A 23,574-nucleotide genomic window follows, 5' to 3' on the forward strand; every position below is an offset into this window, starting at 1 on the left:
CACCCCTGGTGGGCAGGGCCCTCCCATACCAATCATTATTCAATAAAACACCCACAGAATTTGCCCACAGGAAATGGGGTGGTATCATTCTTTCAGTTGAGGTTTCTCTTCCAAGATGATTCTAGCTTATGTCAAGTTGACCAAAACCAACCAGGACATTAAAAAAAATATTTTAAGCAATTCATATGTATGTATGTATGTATGTATGTATGTATGTATGTATGTATGTATGCATGCATGCATGCATGTATAACCATTTATATTCAATATATAACATATACATAACATATTACCATTTACTAAAGACAATAGCAGATTTACATACTGATAAGAAGGACATGATTGCTCATTTTTAAGTGAAGAATTAAATCTCGGCTAAATGTTTGATACCATAGGACACACACTACCTTTTGTAAACTTCATGCTGTCTCGGGACAGGGAAGTCACGTGATGTGCGCTATGGACGCTCACGTGATCCAGAGTCTCCTCCACCCAGGGAAGTCACCCAGCACTCACTCACGTTGACGTCCACCTTCTGAGAACTCAGGTAGGAAGATGCACTTGAGTTTCTGATGTTCAACTTGAATGTTAGGTTCGCATCCTGCCTGCCAGGGGCAAGCACTGGGGACTTGCCTCTGCGGTTAACACCCTGGGCCATGAGATACTTGGAGGCTTCTGGAGATCTCAGATCAAGTATAAAGGTGGCTCAGAGTGTGAACAAAGCCTTGGAGGATTTAGTGAGGGTAGAAGAGCTTGGGAGGGTGGGGGAGACCACACCACATAGACCTACCATTGCGGCAGTTGTCAGGGGAGCATGCAGGCTCCCAAGACCCTGACTGTGCAAACTACATTGAAGGTTCTCCTGCTGGTGTTGAATTGCCTCTCAGACTCCATAGGTGACAAAGTGGACAGGGAAGTGAGCTACCCTAAGTCTCTTGGCCTGTACACACGTCTCAGCCTAATAGAGGATCATTTATGTGTGCCTTCTATGTTGTGATGGTTCATGCCAGTGTGGCTTGCCCCAAAGAACATTGCCTCTGCTATATCAAAGCTGGAAATGGCCAGGGATATAAGGTGGATGCTTCAAAGGTCACCAGGTGTGATGTGACTTGTGTCCTGAGGGAGCCTGCCCATGTGCTTTTATCCATTCAGCAGACTGATCTCAAAATGCCCGGTAGGCAATGTAAACAGGGCTCTTGGCCCCTGAATACCAAGTTTGGAAAGTCCGGCAGAGAAAGCTCAACAGGTTCCTGCGGCTGTAGATGCTCAAGAGAATAGAGCAACCAAGAGAAATCCTCTAACGGGAAAGTGCTTCAGGGACTCAGCTGCCCAAAGCCTGCTCTGAACCTCTAGATGATTGAATCCACTCTGCCAGCCAACAGTTGTTATTCACCAGTTCAGACACAATTCATGGTTCAGAGGGGACTAGGGGAAGAACTGTCCTAACAAGGAAAATTACCCCTTGTCACAATTCTGCCAAGCTCCTGTCTGCTCTGGGCGAGAAACAAAGAGCTAAGAGGAAGGAGAGTGAACGAGGGCAGAGGCTTCTAGTGTTTTACTCTCAGTCTACTTGCTGACCCCAGGTACTGTGGACACACTGTGAAATCTGAAGGCAGAACAAAATGACTCACCCTTAAGGAAGTCCCCATTCGTCTGATCTGTCCTTGTCTGCTTCCCACCTGCCCTCCCCAGCACCAGCTCCCACCCCCCTCACCTCTGGCCCCCAGCTGAGTTCCTGAGAATGTCGATTTGGATGTGGAAGAAACTGCCCAGGGTTGTATTAAAAGTTAAACCCCAGAAAGTTCCTGGATTCTTAGGAGAAGTCTGCAGCGCCCTCTGCTGGAACTCATTGGTCTTGAGCAGAGTAGACAATAACTCACCGCCCACAGGCAAAACCACTTTTATAGATATTTCCTGTAAAAATTTCCTCTTGAGTTTCTATATAACACACTTCATTGTACTTGAGATGCATTTCTCAAATAAATTCTGTTACTTTACACTTTCAGTCTTTCATTTTGCCACTAATGCAAATTGACATTGAATATTAATCCAAGCTGTAGTAATGCTGGCCTCGTAGGTTTTTTTAAGTAGGTGTATTTCTGAGATTTAAATTTCAGTGAGTGAAAAGCTTACTTGCTATTAATAATGTAAAAGAAGAGTAAAGGAATCCGAGTTTTACTTTAGAGAATGCCAGCCTTGGCATAATAGAACACAGGTATGATGCTGTGAAGTAGAAGTGGGGAAATGCGGGTGTAAGAGAGGGAAGGAGAAGGGTATGAAGGTGCTGTGAAGGGGCAGCTCATAGCTTAAGAGCACGGGCTACTCTTCCAAAGGACCTAAGTTTGATTTTTTAGCACCCACAATGTACTTCCCGACCTTCTGTATATAACTCCAGTTCCAGGGGAGTGATGATCACCTTCTGGACTTTGCAAGCACTGGTTCACATGATGCACAGACACAAAAGCAAGCAATGACCACATATAAATAATTAAACAAACACATAAATAAATGATAGCAGGGGCCTGGAGAGGCAACTAATCAGTTAACCTCACTGGTTGTCTTATAACAGTCCCAGGTTCAGTTCCTAGCACAGATTCATGCCTAGTATTCTAGCTATAGCTGACTACCATGGCTAGATGAACTGACGTATATATAGTCCTTTACAAATGTCCTTCTGATGGGCTGGAGAGATGGCTCAGCAGTTAAGAGCACTGGCGGCTCTTCCAGAGGTCCTGAGTTCAGTTTCCAGCAACAAATTCCCTTCTGAGTTAGAGCTGAGGTCCTGTTACATTCAGCTAAAGTAAATGAGACCCTGGGGTGGATGGAGCAAGATGAAGTGTAGTCAGAGTGATACTCTGTCAGGAAAGGTACCAAGAACAGCCTGTGCTCATAGAAGTTTGCCATGATCGACAGGAAAATGGTTAGTTAGTTAGTTAGTTAGTTTTTTAAGACAGGGTTTCTCTGTGTAACAGAGCTCTGACTGGCCTAGACTCAATTTGTAGACCAGGCTGGCCTTGAACTCACAGAGATCTGTCTGCCTTGACTCCTGAATGCTGGGATTAAAAGTGGGCACCACCACAATCGGCTCAAAATGGTAAGTTCTTATGTGAGGAAATTATTAGTCTGGGTAAAAATAAGACAAGTACCATCTCATAGTTCCCTGGACCCAAATCCTGTGGGGAGGAGAGCTGAACACCCAGAAGTGCAGACACTCCTGAGAAATCAGAGAATACTCCGCCCACATTCCCAACCCAAGAGGGAATTGCCTAGTGCCAGCTATGCCAGCAGGGACCTAAGAGCAATCAGGGGCAGGACCCATCTGATTCCTGCCCTCACTGAGAACTGAAAGAAAGTCACCATGGGCACCTACACACCTGAGAGCAGAGCACCTGTTCCCAGAAATGGCTGAAAGAAAAAGGAAAACAGTTCTATAGGAGTGCTAACACAGAGGCCTACAGCAGGGTCAAGTCACTGTCAGAAACAGCAAGACACGCTACCACCAGAGACAACCTGATGGCGAGCAAGAGGAACCAAGACGACTTGGCATCATCAGATCCCAGTTCTCCCACCAAAGAAAAATACTGGATATCCAAACATACCAGAAAAGCTAGATTTAGATTTAAAAATCACATTTTATGACAATGATGGAGAACTTTAAGCAGGACATAAATAACTTCCTTAAAGAAATGCAGGACAACACAAGTAAACAAGTAGAAGCCCTCAAAGAGGAAACACAAAAATCCCTGAAAGAATTACAGGAAAACACAACCAAACAGGTGAAGGAATTGAACAAAACCATCCAGGATTTAAAAATGGAAATAGAAACAATAAAGAAAGCACAAAGGGAGACAACCCTGGAGATAGAAAAGCTAAGGAAAAGACCAGGAGTCATAGATACAAGTATCACCAACAGAATACAAGAGATAGAAGAGAGAATCTCAGGAGCAGAAGATTCCATAGAAATCATTGACTCAACTGTCAAAGATAATGTAAAGCGGAAAAAGCTACTGGTCCAAAACATACAGGAAATCCAGGACTCAATGAGAAGATCAAACCTAAGGATAATAGGTATAGAAGAAAGTGAAGACTCCCAGCTCAAAGGACCAGTAAATATCTTCAACAAAATCATAGAAGAAAACTTCCCTAACCTAAAAAAAGAGATACTCATAGTCATACAAGAAGCCTACAGAACTCCAAATAGATTGGACCAGAAAAGAAACACCTCCTGTCACAGAATAGTCAAAACACCAAACGCACAAAATAAAGAAAGAATATTAAAAGCAGTAAGGGAAAAAGGTCAAGTAACATATAAAGGCAGACCTATCAGAATCACACCAGACTTTTCGCCAGAAACTATGAAAGCCAGAAGATCCTGGACAGATGTCATACAGACCCTAAGAGAACACAAATGCCAGCCCAGGTTACTGTATCCTGCAAAACTCTCAATTAACATAGATGGAGAAACCAAGATATTCCATGACAAAACCAAATGTACTCAATCTCTTTCTACAAATCCAGCCATACAAAGGATAATAGATGGAAAACTCCAACACAAGGAAAGAAACTATGCCATACAAAAAGCAAGAATGTAATCTCCTTGTAATGAAACCAAAAGAGAGACACACAAACATAATTCCACCTCTAAGAATGAAAATAAGAGGAAGTGATGATCACTATTCCTTAATATCTCTCAACATCAGCAGACTCAATTCCCCAATAAAAAGACATAGACTAACAGACTGGATACATAAAGAGGACCCAGCATTTTGCTGCATGCAGGAAACACACCTCAGAGACAAAGACAGACACTACTTCAGAGTAAGACTGGAAAACAACTTTCCAAGCAAATGTTGTTTCAAAGAAACAAACTGGAGTTGCCATTCTAATGTCGAATAAAATTGACTTTCAACCAAAAGTCATCAAAAAAGATAAGGAAGGACACTTCATATTCATTAAAGGAAAAATCCACCAAGATGAACTCTCAATCCTAAATATCTATGCTCCAAATGCAAGGGCACCTACATTCATTAAAGAAACCTTACTAAAGCTCAAATCACACATTGCACCTTGCACAAAAATAGTAGGAGATTTCAACACCCCGCTCTCATCACTGGCAGATCATGAAAAGAGAAGTTAAACAGAGACGTAAAGAAACTAACAGAAGTTATGAAATAAATGAATTTAACAGGTATTTATAGAACATTCCATCCTAAAACAAAAGGATATACCTTCTTTTCAGCACCTCATAGTACCTTCTCCAAAATTGACCATATAATCAGTCACAAAACAGGCCTCAACAGATACAGAAAGATAGAAATAATTCCATGCATCTTATCAGATCACCACGGACTAAGGCTGGTCTTCAATAACAACAATAACGACAGAAAGCCCACATATTCGTGGAAGTTGAACAATGCTCTACTCAATGATAGCTTGGTCAAGAAAGAAAAAAGAGAGAAATTAAAGACTTCTTAGAATGTAATGAAAATGAAGGTACAACATACCCAAACTTATGGGACACAATGAAAGCTGTGCTAACAGGAAAACTCATAGCTCTGAGTGCAGCAGAAAGAAACAGGAGAGAGCATATGTCACCAGCTTGACAGCACACCTAAAATCTCTAGAACAAAAAGAAACAAATACACCCAAGGGGAGTAGAAGGCAGGAAATAATCAAACTCAGGGCTAAAATCAACCAAGTAGAAACAAAAAGGGCTATACAAAGAATCAACAAAACCAGGAGCTGGTTCTTTGAGAAAATCAACAAGATAGATAAACCGTTAGCCAAACTAACGAGAGGACACAGAGAGTGTGTCCAAATTAACAAAATCAGAAATGAAAAGGGAGACATAACAACAGAATCAGAGGAAATTAAAAAAAATCATCAGATCCTACTACAAAAGCCTGTATTCAACAAAACTAGAAAATCTGGAGGAAATGGACAGTTTTCTAGACAGATATCAGGTACCAAAGTTAAATCGGGAACAAATCTAAACATCTAAACAACCCCATAACTCCTAAAGAAATAGAAGCAGTTATTAAAAATCTCCCAACTAAAAAGAGCCCAGGACCAGATGGGTTTAGAACAAAATTCTATCAGACCTTCATAGAAGACCTCATACCATTACTATCCAAACTATTCCACAAAATAGAAACAGACGGAGCCCTACCGAATTCCTTCTGTGAAACCACAATTACTCTTATACCTAAACCACACAAAGACCCAACAAAGAAAGAGAACTTCAGACCAATTTCCCTTATGAATATCGATGCAAAAATACTCAAAAAAATTCTTGCAAACCAAATCTAAGAACACATCAAAATGATTATCCATCATGATCAAGTAGGCTTCATCCCAGGGATGCAGTGATGGTTTAATGTATGGAAATCCATCCACATAATGCAATATTTAAACAAACTCAAAGATAAAAACCACATAATCATTTCATTAGATGCTGAGAAAGCATTTGACAAAATTCAACACCCCTTCATGATAAAAGTCCTGGAAAGAATAGGAATTCAAGGCCCATATCTAAACATAGTAAAAGTCATATACAGCAAACCAGTAGCTAACATCAAACTAAATGGAGAGAAACTTGAAGCAATCCCACTAAAATCAGGACAAGGCTGCCCATTCTCTCCTTACTTATTCAATATAGTTCTCGAAGTCCTAGCCAGAGCAATCAGACAATGAAAAGAGGTCAAAGGTATACAAATTGGAAGGGAAGAAGTAAAAATATCACTATTTGCAGATGATATGATAGTACACTTAAGTGACCCCAAAAGTTCCACCAGAGAACTACTAAACCTGATAAACAACTTCAGCAAAGTGTCTGGGTATAAAATCAACTAAAGAAAAAAATCAGTAGCCTTCCTCTACTCAAAGGGAAAACAGGCTGAGAGAGAAATTAGGGAAACGACATCCTTAACAATAGTCCCAAATAATATAAAATATTTTGGTGTTACTTTAACCAAGCAAGTAAAAGATCTGTATGACAAGAACTTCAAGTCTCTGAAGAAAGAAATTGAAGAAGATCTCAGAAGATGGAAAGATCTCCCATGCTCATGGATTGGCAGGATTAATATAGTAAAATGGCCATTTTTGCCAAAAGCAATCTACAGATTCAATGCAATCCCCATCAAAATTCCAACTCAATTCTTTATAGAGATAGAAAGAGCAATTTACAAATTCATTTGGAATAACAAAAAACCCAGGATAAGGGAAACTATACTCGACAATAAAAGAACTTCTGGGGGAATCACCATCCCTGACCTCAAGCAGTATTACAGAGCAATAGTCATAAAAACTGCATGGTATTGGTACAGAGACAGGCAGATAGATCAGTGGAACAGAATGGAAGACCCAGAAATGAACCCACACTCCTATGGTCACTTGATTTTTAACCTTAACCCTAACCCTAACCCTAACCCTAACACCATCCAGTGGAAAAAGGATAGCATTTTCAGCAAACGGTGCTGGTTCAACTGGAGGTCAGCATGTAGAAGAATGCAAATTGACCCATTCTTAGAACCCTGTACAAAGCTTAAGTCCAAGGTGGATCAAGGACCTCCACATTAAACCAGACACACTCAAACTAATAGAAAAGAAGTGGGGAAGAGTCTCGAACACATGGGCACTGGGGAAAATTTCCTGAACAAAACACCAATGGTTTATGATCTAAGACCAAGAATCGACAAATGGGACCTCATAAAACTGCAAAGCTTCTCTGTAAGACAAAGGACACTGTCATTAGGACAAAATGGCAACCAACAGATTGGGAAAAGATCTTTACCAATCCTACATCTGATAGAGGGCTAATATCAAAAATATACAAAGAACTCAAGAAGTTAGACTCCAGAGAGCCAAATAATCCTATTAAAAAATGGGGTACCAAGCTAAACAATAAATTCTCAGATGAGGAATATCGAATGGCTGAGAAGCACATAAAGAAATGTTCAACATCTTTAGTCATAAGGGAAATGCAAATCAAAACAACCCTGAGATTCCACCTCACACCAGTGAGAATGGCTAAGATAAAAAAACTCAGGTGACAGCAGATGCTGGTGAGGATGTGGAGAAAGAGGAACACTCCTCCATTGTTGGTGGGATTGCAGACTGGTACAATCACTCTGAAAATCAGTCTGGAGGTTCCTTAGAAAATTGGACATTCCACTACCTGAGGACACAGCTATACCTCCCCTGGGTATATACCCAAAAGATTCTCCAACATACAACAAAGACACTATGTTCATAGCAGCCTTATTTATAATAGCCAGAAGCTGGAAAGAACCCAGATGCCCTTCAACAGGGGAATGGATTAAAAATGTGGTACATCTACACAATGGAGTACTACTCAGCAATCAAAAACTATGACTTCATGAAATTCATAGGCAAATGGAATGAACTAGAAAATATCATCCTGAGTGAGGTAACCCAATCACAGAAAAATACACATGGTGTACACTCATTGATATGTGGATATTAGCCCTAAAGTTCAAATTATCCAAGATGCAATCCATAGACCACAAGAAACTCAAGAAGGATGACCAAAATGTGGATGCTTCCTCTCCTTCTTAAAAGGGGGAACAAAAATATCCATAGGAGGGGATATAGAGGCAAAGTTTAGAGCAGAGACTAAAGGAATGGCCATTCAGAGCCTGCCCCACATGTGGCCCATATGTATACAGCCACCAAAACTAGATAAGCTTGATGAAGCTAAGAAGTGTATGCTGACAGGGATGGGATATAGATCTCTCCTGAGAGATACATCCAGAGCTTGTCAAACACAGAGGTGAATGCTAGCAGCAAACCACTGAACTAAGAATGGGACCCTCTTTGGGGGAATTAGAGGAAGGATTGAAAGAGCTGAGGGGGCTTGCAACCCCATAAGAACAATGCCAACCAACCAGAGCTTCCAGGGACTAAACCACTACCCAAAGACTACACATGGACTGACCCAGGGCCCCAGCCGCATATGTAGCAGAGGATAGCCTTGTTGGGGCACCAGTGGAAAGGGAAGCCCTTGGTCCTGCCAAGGTTGGACCCCCAGTGCAGAGGAATTTTGGGAGTGGTGGTAAGGGGGGGAATACCCTTATAGGGGAGGGGCTTATGGACAGGAAATCAGGAAAGGGAATAACATTTGAAATGTAAATAGAGAAATATATCCAATTTTTTAAAAAGGCAAGTATAATCTGTAAATGAGTGTGCCATTTGTTCATAGGAGCAAGACAACAAATGTTACTTGATGTGCTACCTGGTCATATGTCAACTCGATACAAGCTAGAGCTTTCTAAAAGGAGGGAACCTCGATTGAGAAAATGCCTCCATAAGATTGGCTGTAGGGCATTTTCTTAATTAGTGATCAATTCAGAAGGGCCCAGCCCACTGTGGGTGGTGCCATCCTGGGCTGTGGGTCCTGGGTTCTAAAAGAAAGCAGTCTGAGCAAGCCATAGAGAGCAAGCCAGGAGGCAGCACTCCTCCATGGCCTCTACATCAGCTCCTGCCTCCGGGTCCCTGCCCTGTTTGAGTTCCTGTCTTGACTTCCTTCAGTGATGAACAATGCTATGGAAATGTAAGCCAAATAACCCCTTTCTTTCACAACTCGCTCTTTGATTTTGCTGTTTGGTCACAGCAATAGAACCCCTAAGGCAGCTAAGACCTTCCCTTTTGAAGTATGTAACAAGCATTTCCATTGGTTGGTGAAGCTGCACCCAGCAGTGGTGGTGCACACTTTTAATCCTAGCACTTGGGATGCAAAACCACATGGATCTCTGTTTCAGACAGCCAAAGACACACAGAGAAACCTGTCTCAAACTCCCACTCCAAAGCAAGCCGTGAGACTTTCAGCCTCTTCTATTAGCTTTCAGAGTGCCCCCCTTCCTGTCAGCCCCCTCCGGTTTTTTCCTTTGCTTTCATATGTTTCTGATTAATTCTCATGAACTTAAAATACTGCTCCAAATTACTTTCTTCAAACCTTACTCCAGTTCTCTCTCCTCTCCCCTCTCTCTATCCTATTCCTCCTCTCCCAGCGATATCCTTTCCACTCTTACATGATCTGAAAACCCTCAGTGTCCTGTCTTTTAACTTATTGGCTCTATCTGTGAGTTATTTATCTGTTTTATAATTTCATCTTCATTGTTGCCAGTTGTTAATCTGTTGAGTCTCTATTACTGTTTTTAATTTGTATTGCTTTTTTGCGACAGAGTTTCACTGTGTGGCCCTGGCTGTCCTGGAACTTACTCTGTAGATCGGGGTGTCCTCCAATTCAGAAATCCACCTTCTACCCCCCAAGTGTTGCGATTAAAGACATATACCACAACAACCAGACCTGGAAACAGAATTTTTAAAATGATTTTTATTTTTATTTTATAAGTGTTTGTGTTTAACCTCATGTACCTATGTGTACCAAGGGTATGTCTGGTGCTGTGGAGTCAGAAGAGGGTGTTGGATCCCCTGGAAGTGGAGTTAGGGATGGCGGCTGTAAGACAACATGGGTGTGCTGGGAAGTGAACTCAGGTTCTCTGGAAGAGCAGCATTTCTTTCTAACTCAAAGAAAGTTTCTTGATTTTCAAATCTTTTAGTCGAATTTTGAAATGTCATAAAGAAATGATATCTAGGCATATTTGGAATCAATATTTGTTTATTGGCAAGCTGAATAGAACCTGGTTAAAGAGCTGGAGATGTTCGGTGTGACACTGTGTCCTTCTCGTGTTACTTCATCTTAGTCTGGAGGGGCTCTTGATAGTCTGAGAAGATAACTGGGGTTGGAATGGGCAGGAGAACCCACCACAGCCTGCAGCATTTCCATCTTCTCCGGCACGCGCCAATTTCGTCTTCTATCAGTTTACAAATGTCTCTTCTGCAAATGCCCTGAAGGTTGACACAGTGCGTCTCGGCTGCTCCTAAACCACTTCTAACTGCAGAGAAGAAACCAGGGAAGTGATAGGTCAGGGGGTGAGTGTCAAAGTGCAGTCATTCTTATGCACGAGGACAGAATGATTCTGAGCCAAGTGCCTCTCTGTGAGGAAAAGGAGTCAGACCAAAGATCCCCTTAGCAGCTCCTGCAGGATGACCCGCCTGCAGTCACCTCCTCGCCCTTTCTCCCAACAGCTTATTCACACTTATTCACAGCTTGCTCCTTAGTTTTCTTATAAACATATGAAAAGTCTAGATAAAGCTTCAGAAGTTACTGTGTTCAATGTTAGACTGAAACAAAACAAGATAGATGCCCTAAATATGCTGCTCTCTTCATCGCCTTGTTCCTTTATACAGAATGTCAAACTCCCTCTGTTCACTCACAAAACTTTTCTATTCATAATAACACAACGGTCCAGATGCCTTATTTACACAGAGGTTACATTCGATAGAGAGAGCTAATAGTACCAAAACCAAACCAAGCCAAACAACAACAAAAAACTAGCTCGAGTAATGAGGTGATTCAAAAAGAGGCAAACGTTTTGAACAAAATCATACATTGATGAATAAGATATACCCTGAGAATGGAATCAAAATTGCCAGAGATTGCTTTCTGGGGTCATGAAAACAATAAGGAAATATCCAAGGAAGAGAGCAGTGGACACACAGGACACTGAGGGCTGAGTCCCCAGAGTAAGTTCTTCAGAAAAGACTTGGATGGATGGATGGATGGATGGATGGATGGATGGATGGATGGATGGATGGATGGGAGGATGGATGGATGGATGGATGGATGGATGGATGGATGGATGGTGGATGGGAGGATGGATGGATGGATGGGTGGATGGGTGGGTGGATGGGTGGGTGGATGAGTGTGTGGATGAGTGTGTGGATGGGTGGATGGATGGGTGGATGAATGGGTAGATGGAACATGTCAGTGAAAAACATGTAATATTAAAAATGTGATCCATCTCGTACCAGGCTTACAGGCCGTGGTAAGAGTGAAGACTCACATCTCTGATGTAGTGGCTGCTTTATTTCATCTCCCTCACGATGCATACAGCAGCTGTCTTGATGTTCACTGTTCTCACTTTTTCTTACCTTCTTTTCCTCTCGCCCTTTTGATAAGGCAGAATCAAGTTTCCATGGGAAAACATTATAGGGGTAGCCTGTTGCAGTGCTAGTCTCTGGTAAGCTAATAATCCTATTTTATTATTTTTAATTGATATATACATATAATGTTATATAACACGAAGTAGTATATATTATACATATATGCATATGATTAGTTCATATTGTGGAATCACAGTGCCTCCATTGGATGAGGCTGTCTATGTGACTGATCTGGTGCCTGCAACACTGATATTTACTGAATCTGGCTCCAGATCTAGGGTCTAAGTTAACTCCTTATAGCAGTGACTCTAAATGCAGACTTTGACCACTGGTGCACATGGCTACAGTGACTCTAGGAACTAGTGCATGAGTGATATCACTGTAGTAACTGACTTGGTAATTGGTGCATAGACATGCACAGAGAGCTGTTAGTGCATGGACTCTGCCTGTGAAGTGGCTCAATATACAAATGGTTCAGTATTTGAGGAGTGAGTGGGGTTGTAAGAAAGAGAGTGGGTCCTGATACTGGGTCTAGTTAGGGTGTTTCCAACTTTGGTGCTCAAAGACATGATCTAGGCTAGGAGAGTAGTAGACCCAGTCCTGGTGTGAACCAACAGTGTCTACTTCTGTGTAGAGATGGCTAAGGTGAGTCTCATCTCTCTGTTTCCATCTCCCTGGGAGGACTGGTTATTGGTTACCCTAGTGGTAAAACATCTGAGTGCCTCTGTAGAGCTGCTTGAGGACCATGAGTGTGCTCAGTACGGTAACCTATCTTTCCTCTTTGTTCATAGTCATCCCTGGTGGTTTTGGATGCCAATCTCACAGACATCCTTTTTTGTATGGCTAATCAGATTTTCTTTTCCATTTCCCCCACTGTGCTCTGGGAATCCTGAGAGGGCCCTTGAGCCCTCATAGGAGATTTTGGTTAAGAATTGTTATGAGTATCTCATGTGTGAGAGGGACGGAAGCCAGTATCTTACTCTCTATCTTGATGGAATCACCTCTTCAAGCTTAGAAAGAAGCAGAAGTTGCCTTTTCTCTTGTGTTTAATCTTGCACTATCTACTTCAGTGTTAAAGTGTATCTTGTGTGTGCAATGTGCTGGGGTGGGATAAAAACAACACGAAAGCACCAGAGATGATAGAAAGAATGGGCAGGTATGAAGAAGATAAACTACAGATGAAAATGTTGACAAGACAAAATATTAATGACAAATTATACATTGGTGACAGGAGAATTTATCACAAAAGAGACATTTAAATTATTTACACAGTAGACAGCAGTACTGAAACCAAAAGGCTGCTGTGACCATAACAAATCACAAAAGGAAAGCATTGGGGACCAATGTTTACAGAGATTTCATAGTAAGTCACGTAGAAGAGTAAATCAGTAAATCAAGAAGAATCCTTTAGAAGAGACTTTACAAAATGTCAATTAATTATAAACATTAAAAGCCAATACAAGATAGCAACTCTGAGGCATGATTGTTTTTGTTTTTCAAGACAAGTTACTCTCTGTAGCTCTGGATGTCCTGGAGCTCACTGTATAGACCAGTCTGGCCTCAAACTCAGAGCTCCACCTGCCTCTGCCTCCTGAGTGCTGGGATTAAAGGTGTGTGCCACCAGGCTAGGCTGTGAGACATAATGCATAATGAAATAATTTATATCACTGTCACAGCAAAGAATGAAAGTAAATATAAGTATGCTTGTAAAAAAAAGTCAATAAAATATCTGTTGTGGTAGAATTGTGTTCTCAGTAACTCCACCTTCCAAGAAAAGAATTAAGCAGGCATCTGGAAAGCTTAATTCAGAGCACTGGCTGCTCATCCCGAGGACAACCATCTGTAACTCCAGTTCCAAATAATTCAATGCCCTATTCTGGCCTCCATGGACACTGTGCATATGGTGTTCATAAATACATTCAGGCAAAGCACCCAGATGCATAAAACAAAAACAATTAAACTTTTAATAAAACAAAACATCATTAAGAAAGAAAATCCTAAAGAACATTTATGGAGGAAACAATGTAGTAGAGATGGACTTCAGATTCAAGTTAAAATTCTGTGTTAATACCACTAAACTGGCTGTATTATTGAGTGTTCTCCAACATTTGTAAATCTGGAAAGAGCAGAAATAAATGTGACTCAGCTTGGAGTACAAAACGTTACAAAAGCATTTGTTCTTTTCCCAAGAAAGCACGCAAGTTGGATAGAGCTTTTAAAGTAGATCCTCGCTTGGTTCTAAGTTCACTGTAGGAGCTTGGGTCTCAGTGAAAGCTAACAGCTTTGCCCAGCTAAAGGGGAGAGACCGGCGGATGGTTCATGTGTGATTGAGTGGCAAAAGAAAAAAACAGCTGCTGTTGGCAGATATGAGAAGAGTGTCCTAAATTTTAAACAAACATCTGAAGGTGTAGTGATGCTTTTTTTTTTTTAAAGCATTCCCAGAGTCTCAGTTACATTCAGATTCCCTCTCTTTCATGAACTTCCGGTGAGTATTCAAAGATAAATACAGCAAACAAGAAAAAAACTACACATAGCAGGCATTCACAGGCTATTCCAGTTTGAGGTCCGAATTGGAGACTATTAAGAACTTACTAGGAGGAGGTGGAGAAATGGCCCAGCGGTTAAGAGCACTGACTGTTTTTTTTTCCGCCAAGATGGAGCCGAAAGCGAAGAAGGAAGCTCCTGCCCCTCCCAAAGCCGAAGCCAAAGCGAAGGCCTTGAAAGCTAAGAAGGCAGTGCTGAAAAGTGTCCACAGCCACAAAAAGAAGAAGATCCGAACGTCACCCACTTTCCGGCGGCCCAAGACCCTGAGGCTCCGGAGGCAGCCAAAATATCCTCGAATGCACCCAGGAGAAACAAGCTTGACCACTATGCTATCATCAAATTCCCACTGACCACCGAGTCGGCCATGAAGAAAACAGAGGACAACCACACGCTTGTGTTCACTGTGGATGTTAAGGCCAACAAGCACCAGATCAAACAGGCCGTGAAGAAACTCTATGACATTGATGTGGCCAAAGTCAATAATACTCTGATACGGCCTGACGGAGAGAAGAAGGCGTATGTTTGCTTCGCTCCTGATTATGACGCTCTAGATGTTGCCAACAAGATTGGGATCATCTAAAGTGAGTCCAGATGGTTAATTCTAAATATATACTTTTTTTTCCACCATAAAAAAAAAAAAAAAAAAAAAAAAAAAAAAAGCACTGACTGCTCTTCCAGAGGTCCTGAGTTTAATCCCCAGCAACCACTTGGTGGCTCACAAGCATCTGTAATGGGATTGATGCCCTCTTCTGGTGTGTCTGAAGACAGTGACAGTGTACTCACATATATGAAATAAATAAATCTTTAAAAAAAAACTTACTTGGAGTCATAGATCATATCATTCTCCCCTATAAAATGAATGCAGGAGCTGAGAAAAAAAAATCTCTCTTTTACAAATATACAAGTAGAGACTAGTAAGGTCTGATGAAAGGGCAGAAACCAAGACATACTCAGGATATGGGGTACCCCAATACCCCAAATGAAGTGAAAGACAGGAACCCTAACAGATCCTACAGCAATGGAAAATTCCTAAGGATAAGTGGAGATCCAAGGAGTCTCCCTGGCATGACAGCCACAGCACTGAGATACAGAAACTCCCCACAGAGCAATCTGAGAAACAATCATGATTTCTATTTTAGACATATTAGTTTTGAAAATGAAACATCAGCCGCACCATTGGCTCCTGTATGCCATTCTGGAGTTCTAGTGAAAAAAATCCAACAGAGAATTTAAAGGAATGAGACTCTCTAAGTCCCTTAAAATAAATTGGAATCGAGTAGAGAAAGGGCTCAAGGACTGAGCCCCGGGGCTCGCCTCCAAGAGGAATCACCAGAAAAGATGAAGAAGTGGTGGCGGACACTGAGGAGGAAGCACCGATGAGCTAGGCTAAGAAGCAAGTGAAGCTTCTTCACTTCAGAATGGCTGAAATTGGAAGATTATGGAGAGGGGAGGAGCAGACACTGGAAAATCAGCCAACGGGTAGTTAACAATGAGGAAGGGATGGCAGTTGGGTCAACAGCATGGTGATTATTAATGAGTGTGGAGGGAGAAAGGGAAAAGTTTTCTATGAATGGCTCAAGGCAAAAGCAATTTCAATAACAGAGTGGGAGGGTTGGGGGAATGATTGATGGGGATAAGTATACTTAAGAGAGAATGAAAAGGGGATGATTTCAAGACCAAGACTTGAGGTCATGATTTTAAGGTGTTTTTCACAAAATAAAACAGGAAAAGCAAGGAAATACTCTTTTCTTAAGAGGAGGTAAACAATAGCATATTTGTATCTTGGTGATGATAATTTAGTAGGAATCTGATCAATGTAAAATCACCTATACAATGAACTGCGGCAGGAAGAGCCCTAAATATACAAGAGTAGGAATACGTTACACACAGTTGTAATAATCCTCTAATTTCTCAGTCTTGGGAACGTGTGTTATGGTATCAACTCCATCATGTGTGAAGTGGCTATTTTAAATGTGGTCTAGTCTTTCCTTGATCAACAGTACCAGGTTGCTATGAAGTACGCTGTTCTTTCAACAAAATGTTTTTGTTTTGTTACTCTTTTGGTCCCTTTGTTTCTTGTGTTTATTGGCTCTTTCACTTTCATTCTTTGGATTTATTATGATATTGTTGTCCTCAAGTCACATAATCCATGCTCGCCTACTAAATCCTGGCACTCATTCCCATTCCTCACACCCATCCTTATGTTTCCAATTACCCTACGCAAACCTGTTTTGCTCCAAGACATTACAACTTGGTGTCTTTGCTTAGTATTTGTCCACAATTCTTTTTCTCTCCTCATCCCACAGGTTCATTTTGGGGTGCATTTTTCATGTATAACAACTTTCACAAGGTGTGTTCCCTTGGGTTTTGTTGGTTTATATTTTGACCTATGTCACGGAGCCAGTGAGCTAATTTTCTAATGAGAAGATCCATTGGAAATGTGTGTAATATATTCCATCTCCACTTGTATATGTAGAGATTTTTCTGCTGCAGTTCATTCCCAAGCTAACTTCCCGTTGTCTAACAAGAATTCTGACTTTTCACTTGTGTTGGAATATTTGTCTCTTCTCACAAAATGTCCAGACCTTTGGACCCTCATTGAACATCACCTCTCCTTGAAGAGTTTCCATCTTCTGAGAGAGTAGGTGTCCTCAGAAATGCTGCTTAAGTGCTGCTACAAAATGTCCTAGAAGAACTAAGCATCTACAAAGAACTCCTCGCATCTCCCAAGGAATACAGAGAAAGAATGTAGTCACTTGACATTTGGGTTAATGGCAATGTATGCCTGTTTTATCCTGATATAATCTTAGCAGAACTGGTGGATATTGGGCTTCTGAAACTGTAAAATTAATTAATCTCTGACCTTCCAGAGAGACTTTTAAACTGGATATGTCCCTATAATTAGCCACCAACTTACCTCGGGGTAAGAGGCCCAAGAGGAAGAGTAGCGTAGAGAGGAGCAGATACAGTCTCATGGCGGAAGGGTCTGTGAAGTGAAGAGGTAGAGACCTTTGGAGTCTGGACTCTTGGATGATGGCAGATCCAGAGCTTTTTATGATGGTCCTGGGTCTGTGGTTTGTTCTTGGCTAGCAGAGCCTAACAAACAGAGAATAACTTATTCTCCCACAGGAAACCTTCAGACACACAAGTGGACATAAAAGCAGCAATAACTCAATGGAGGAGAAAGAACAGCAGACGCTAAATGGCCAATGCAATTGATAAGGGAAAGACAGAAGTAAAACAAACAAACAAACAAAGCCAACAGCACTGCCTAGCTTTATATTACTTACTGTAATATAAATCACAATAATTAAGATGGATTGTGAAAGAGTAAATCAATGCCTCACAGCAAGAGGAGAGAAGTCCCAGAATTAGACTTATACAAAAATGGTGACAAAAACCAAAGGTAACTCAATGGAAAAAGATAGCTTTCTCAACAAATAGTGCTATAGCAAAACTTGAAACCTACATCTGGAGCGACGTATCTAAGGACATGTCTTATAACTGTCACAAAAAAAGTAAGTTAAGATGGGTGATATTGCTCAAACTCTTGAGGTTTGGCACTGGCTTTTTAAAAGATGAAACTTCAAAAACATGATCTACAAAAAAAAAAGAATTAACAACTTAGACTTCATTAAAATTAGCAACATTTTATGGGAAAGGCACGCTTAAGATGTAAATAGAAGTCATGGAGTTGGAGTGATGGAAGCCTGTATAAAATATCTAATAAAGTTTTGGTATCCAAAATATACAAACAGTGCCCACAAATCAACAAGAAAGCAAGCAACATAAAATTAGCTCAAAAGAATGAGCAAGCATTTTGCCAGAGGTGGGCAGTAAGTAAATGTGCTCAAAAGAAAAGAAAACCCATATTAAAGTAAAATACCATTACAGACAAAATGGCCTAGACCTGTAACACTAGCCCTGTTGAGTATCCAAAATGGTGTGAAGAAATAGGAATGTTCACTCACTTCTGATAGGATGCAAACACAACTTTACCATTGAGTTAAAAGAGATTAGCAAAATTGACCTTTACCATGTTAACCCTTGGAATTTATCTAAACATTTTATACTAATACAAAGCCTGCCCAGGAACTATAGTTAATAACAGCTTTTTATAATTCATCAAAATTTAAAAGCTAACAAGGTACTTTCCAATAGACGTCCCAACACCGGAAGCATTTAGAGTCAAACTAGGCATGCCTAAAAGAAAAAGAACCACAACACACTATAGTTAAAAATGCTAGGGGTTGGGGATTTAGCTCACTGGTAGAGCGCTTGCCTAGCAAGCGCAAGGCCCTGGGTTTGGTCCCCAGCTCCGAAAAAAGAAAAAAAAATGCTAAAAATGTTGTGACAAAGGAGAAAAATTTAAGCTGCAAAGAAGAAATTTCAAGTCAGAGATAAAGACAAAATAATCATTAAAAAACCTGGTTTCTCACCAGAAATTATAAAACTCAAGAGGGCATGAGTTGCTGTGTTTCAGACACTGTGAGAAAATGACTGCCAAATTCAACTACTATACCCTGCAAAGCTATCCTTCAAGGCTGAACAAGAAGTAAAGACTTTCTAAAACAAGCATGAACTGAAATGTATAACCACTAAACTAGCATCACATATAACACTGAAAGAAATCTAGATGCAAGAGAAAAATAATACAAATGCCACCGTAAGCACACAAGAAAGAGTAATTATCACTAGAAGATAGGAGAATTGGGAAGAAGCCACAAATGACTGAAGCCATTTGTAGTAAAATGCCAAACCTCCAAGATGAATGAAGGAAAAAAAGAACATAACTAAGAAAAAAGAAGAAAAACTGAAAAAAGGTAGAAATTAGTACATCCCTTTAAGTAATAAACTTGAATATAAATGGTTTTGATCCTCTAGTTGAAAGAGGTAAGGTGGATGATTTTATTTTTCTTCATGAATAAATAAAATTTCAACAATTTTCTGCCAGCAAGAAACTCAGCTGACTGATGAAGGTACTCAGCTGACTGATGAAGGTACTCAGCTGACTGACGAAGGTACTCACCTGACTGACGAAGGTGCTCAGCTGACTGACGAAGCTACTCACCTGACTGACGAAGCTACTCACCTGACTGACGAAGGTGCTCAGCTGACTGACGAAGGTGCTCAGCTGACTGACGAAGGTGCTCAGCTGACTGACGAAGGTGCTCAGCTGACTGACGAAGGTGCTCAGCTGACTGACGAAGGTGCTCAGCTGACTGACGAAGGTACTCACCTGACTGACGAAGCTACTCACCTGACTGACGAAGGTGCTCAGCTGACTGACGAAGGTGCTCAGCTGACTGACGAAGGTGCTCAGCTGACTGACGAAGGTACTCACCTGACTGACGAAGGTACTCACCTGACTGACGAAGCTACTCACCTGAATGACGAAGCTGCTCAGCTGACTGACGAAGGTGCTCAGCTGACTGACGAAGGTGCTCAGCTGACTGACGAAGGTGCTCAGCTGACTGACGAAGGTGCTCAGCTGACTGACGAAGGTGTTCTGAGAGTGGATATGGAAAGAGTGGAGCACTGTATACAGATGAACGGAAGCTGAAAAGCAAGCAGAAGGAATCAGATCCCTGATACAGCAGAATTCAGGACAAAATCAGTCTGAAGAGACAAAGACGGTCATCGCATATAGAACAATTGGCCGAGGAGGTATGAAGTGTGTGTGTCCGCTTACATATCTATAACCTCATATGTACAAATGATGTCAGACTACACAATTTTATAAAAATATAATACTGGGCATAAATCACAAAACAGGTTCAATAAAATTCTAGTGAGTGAATTTAATGTCCCTCTTTTATCAATAGATAGATATCAAAACAAAAAAATTTAGCAAGGAAACCCTAAAGTTAAACACCACATTAAAAGGACTTGACACCCACAGCATATCCCATTGTAGTCTTCGAATACAAATCCTTTTGAGCAGCTCATGGAACTGTTTGTTTTTTCCAAAACAGATCATGTGAATCAGATCTGAACAAATACCAAGGAAGGACATAATTTCTTGCACTTTATTGGATCATAACTGAATTAAACTAAAAATAAATAGCAAGAGAAATTTACAGAATGTTCTTGATATGTGTGGAGTACCATTACACTCTAGAACAGCGTCACTGGGAGGTTGCCGGGGGGGGGGGGGAGAAATTAAGTTTTCAGCGTCTTAGGGAAATGGAAATGCTGTATGCTACAAACCTATGAGGTACAGTAAACACCGTCCCGAGAAGAAGGCTTATATGTGTGGATGTTTGAATTCATAAGAAAGAAAGATATCAAATGAGTTTTCTTCAGAATCCCGGGGAAAGAGCCATGAAACGGTTCAGCAGAAGAAGGCACCTGCTGCCAAGCCCGACAACCTGACTTGGATCTTTGGGTCACACACGGTGAAAACAGAGAACAGACAACTGCCAGATGCCCTCCGACTGCCACACATCACTGTGGCACACTGGAACCTACACACATGTGGCTACATGCAGACATGTGTGCATACGCGCGCACACGCAGGCAGGCATATACACGCACAACAAACAAGCAAACATAACAGAAATAATTAATTCAGCAAATATCAGGATATAAATCTAATAGCTTTTCACTGCATATGAATTTGCCAGAAAAGAATCAAGACAACTATCCCATTAGCAATAAGGACAACACTTCTTACACTACCTTAACAAAAAAAGAAAAATGTACCTAAGAATAAACCTAACCTGAAACGAGATATCAATGCAAAGAAAATTATAAAACACTGAACAAAACAGACATGTGGACAGATAAAACAGTTATTAAAATAGGAGACCCATTTCTAAAATGTCACGCGTAACTTCCTGGGAAGATGGGATGTCCATATGCTGAGAAATGACACCGAATGCTGCCTCTCAGGTACAAAGGCAACTCCAAGTGGCTCAATGACCCCAGTGTAACATGTGACATTTCTAAAATAGAGGAAATTGTGAATAAATAATTGTGATATTGACACAGGAAAGGACACATTACTAAATAGGACAATGAACTTGCATCAAATTCAAAACCTTCAGCATAGCAAAGGAATTGATTTCCAAAGTGGAGAAAAGACTTCAAGGCTGTCAAGATGGCTCAGTAGGCAAAGGTGCCTGCCGTCGATCCTGACAACCTTGGTTCAATCCCCAGGACCCAGAAGGTGGAAGAAAAGAACCAACTCCAGGTGAAAAAAATTTTAAAATAATAATTATTATTATTTTGGTTTGTTGAGACAGGATTTCTCTGGGTAGCCCTTACTGTCCTGGGACTCACTCTGTAGATCAAGCTGGTCTTCAACTCAGACATCCACCTGACTTTGCCTCTGAGTACTGGGATTAAAGACGTGCTCCACCATCAGGCAAGAAATAATATGCAGGATAGACCAAAAACAAAAAAACAAAACCTGGCCAGAAAGTCATCCATCAGAGGATCGATAACAAGAATGTATCAAAATGCAAAAAGTAACAAGAAGAAACAATCCAGTCACTAAAAATGAACACAAGAACTGAGCAAAATAGTTGAATATGCCCAATTCCATGAAGACACATTCAACATCTTTAGCCGTCAGAAAAATGCAAATTGAAACTATGCTGGATTTTCCCTTTACCCCAACCAGAATGGCAACAACAAAACCAACTTAATGGTTGAGGCGAAGGCAAAGCAAGGCTGGAGAGGGTTCAAAGGCAGGGCAGGGATGAGTGTTTATAGACTGTTATTACAAATTTAAATTGGTATAACTGTGGTGGATATCAGCATAGATGGTCCTCAAAAAGCCAAAGGTAGAATTGCCTCATGACCCTTGGATAGATGTCAAGAGGAATCAAAGCCAGCACATGCCGTTGATGCCTACAGCCACGTGTCTGTCACACTCTCTACACTGTCCGAGGAACCAGCCTAAGTATTTATGAGGGTTTGAAATGAAATGTTCCCCCTAGAACTAAGTGTTTAAACACCTTGTCCCCAGTTGGTGGCACTTGTTTTTGAGGGTTTAGGAAGTACAGCCCTATTTGCTGGCTGTATTTAACTGGCTGGGCGTGGAGAAGACTTTAAGAGTTTTAAAGCCTTGGGCTGCTTCCCTTCACTCTCTCTGCTCCCTGCTGGCATTTGAAGATGTGAGTGTCAGCTTCTTGCTCCTGCTGCTACTGTGGGGCTTGCCTCGAGGTCCCTCTGCAGTGACATATTTTTATTTCTCTGAAACTCTTCCTTCTGTAAATTGCTTCTGCTTACCGTGTATTATCTCAGTAATGGAAAAGTAACCAGAACAATGTCTATCAAGGGATGAATGTATAAGGCAGAGACAATGGCCATAAAGAAGAGGGAAACCATGTCCCTTAAAGGAAAACAATGGGACTTGAGACGGTTGTGTTGGATGAGAGAAGCCAAACTCAGGAAGATGGTCATCCCGTGTATTCTCTCACAAGCCTTCCAAAGAATAAGCCAGAGAGATGGCTCAACAGTCAAGAGCCCTTGCTACTCTTGCAAAGGACTCCCATTTGGTTGCTGGAGCTTATATCAAATGGCTCATAATCATCTGTAACTCCAACTTCCTTCAGGTGATCTGACATCCTGGGGCACCCACATGCACATAAGCAGGCACATATACAAAATAACTAATAACAGTAATAACAGTAATAATAATGATAAAATAATAATACAACTCATTTAAAGAACAAATGAATTTTAAAAAATTTAAAGTAAGACTTAGAGATGCAAAAAGGCCTGTTTGAGAAAGGAAGGCATCTGGAGTAATGGAAAGGAAGCAGGGGCATGAGTGGGGGCAGAGTACGTTATTGTATGGATGTCTCACTATTATTCTGTATAGCTGAAGTGTACCTTAAAAACAAAACAACAGCTAAAAATAAACTCTGCCCAAAGAGAGGTATGACTTTGTCCTCAGTGACGAGGGGGATCCTGAAGTTTTCTCTTTGAGGCAAGTAGCTTTCTTTTTCTCGGGCCGTGATACAAGATTGTCTTCAGGATGAGATTTTGGAA

At 41.1% G+C, this 23,574-nt stretch overlaps 1 protein-coding gene and 1 pseudogene across 1 annotated transcript; one reads left to right on the forward strand and one right to left on the reverse strand.

Annotated features, from left to right (window-relative positions):
* Positions 1 to 10,621: 10,621 nt before the first annotated feature.
* Positions 10,622 to 17,599, reverse strand: Defb42 (defensin beta 42). Its single transcript, NM_001037532.2, has 2 exons — positions 17,489 to 17,599; positions 10,622 to 10,916 (listed from the first exon to the last, which is right to left on the reverse strand). The coding sequence occupies exons 1-2, from the start codon at positions 17,544 to 17,546 to the stop codon at positions 10,711 to 10,713; spliced, it is 264 nt and encodes an 87-aa protein (NP_001032621.1). The 5' UTR covers positions 17,547 to 17,599; the 3' UTR covers positions 10,622 to 10,710.
* Positions 14,667 to 15,185, forward strand: Rpl23a-ps2 (ribosomal protein L23a, pseudogene 2; annotated as a pseudogene).
* Positions 17,600 to 23,574: the final 5,975 nt, after the last annotated feature.

The sequence above is a fragment of the Rattus norvegicus genome, chromosome 15 (genome assembly GCF_021556685.1).
Source record: "Rattus norvegicus strain SHRSP/BbbUtx chromosome 15, alternate assembly SHRSP_T2T, whole genome shotgun sequence".
In the NCBI taxonomy this organism is placed as follows: domain Eukaryota; kingdom Metazoa; phylum Chordata; class Mammalia; order Rodentia; family Muridae; genus Rattus; species Rattus norvegicus.

What these genes read in the sequence shown, in the direction of transcription:
- Defb42 (NM_001037532.2), bottom strand. Translation starts at nt 17,546, where the DNA reads ATGAGACTGTATCTGCTCCTCTCTACGCTACTCTTCCTCTTGGGCCTC. An exon ending in CTTGGGCCTCTTACCCCGAG is followed by an intron (nt 10,917 to 17,488) that starts GTAAGTTGGTGG and finishes TCTTCTCTGCAG; the next exon opens with TTAGAAGTGGTTTAGGAGCA.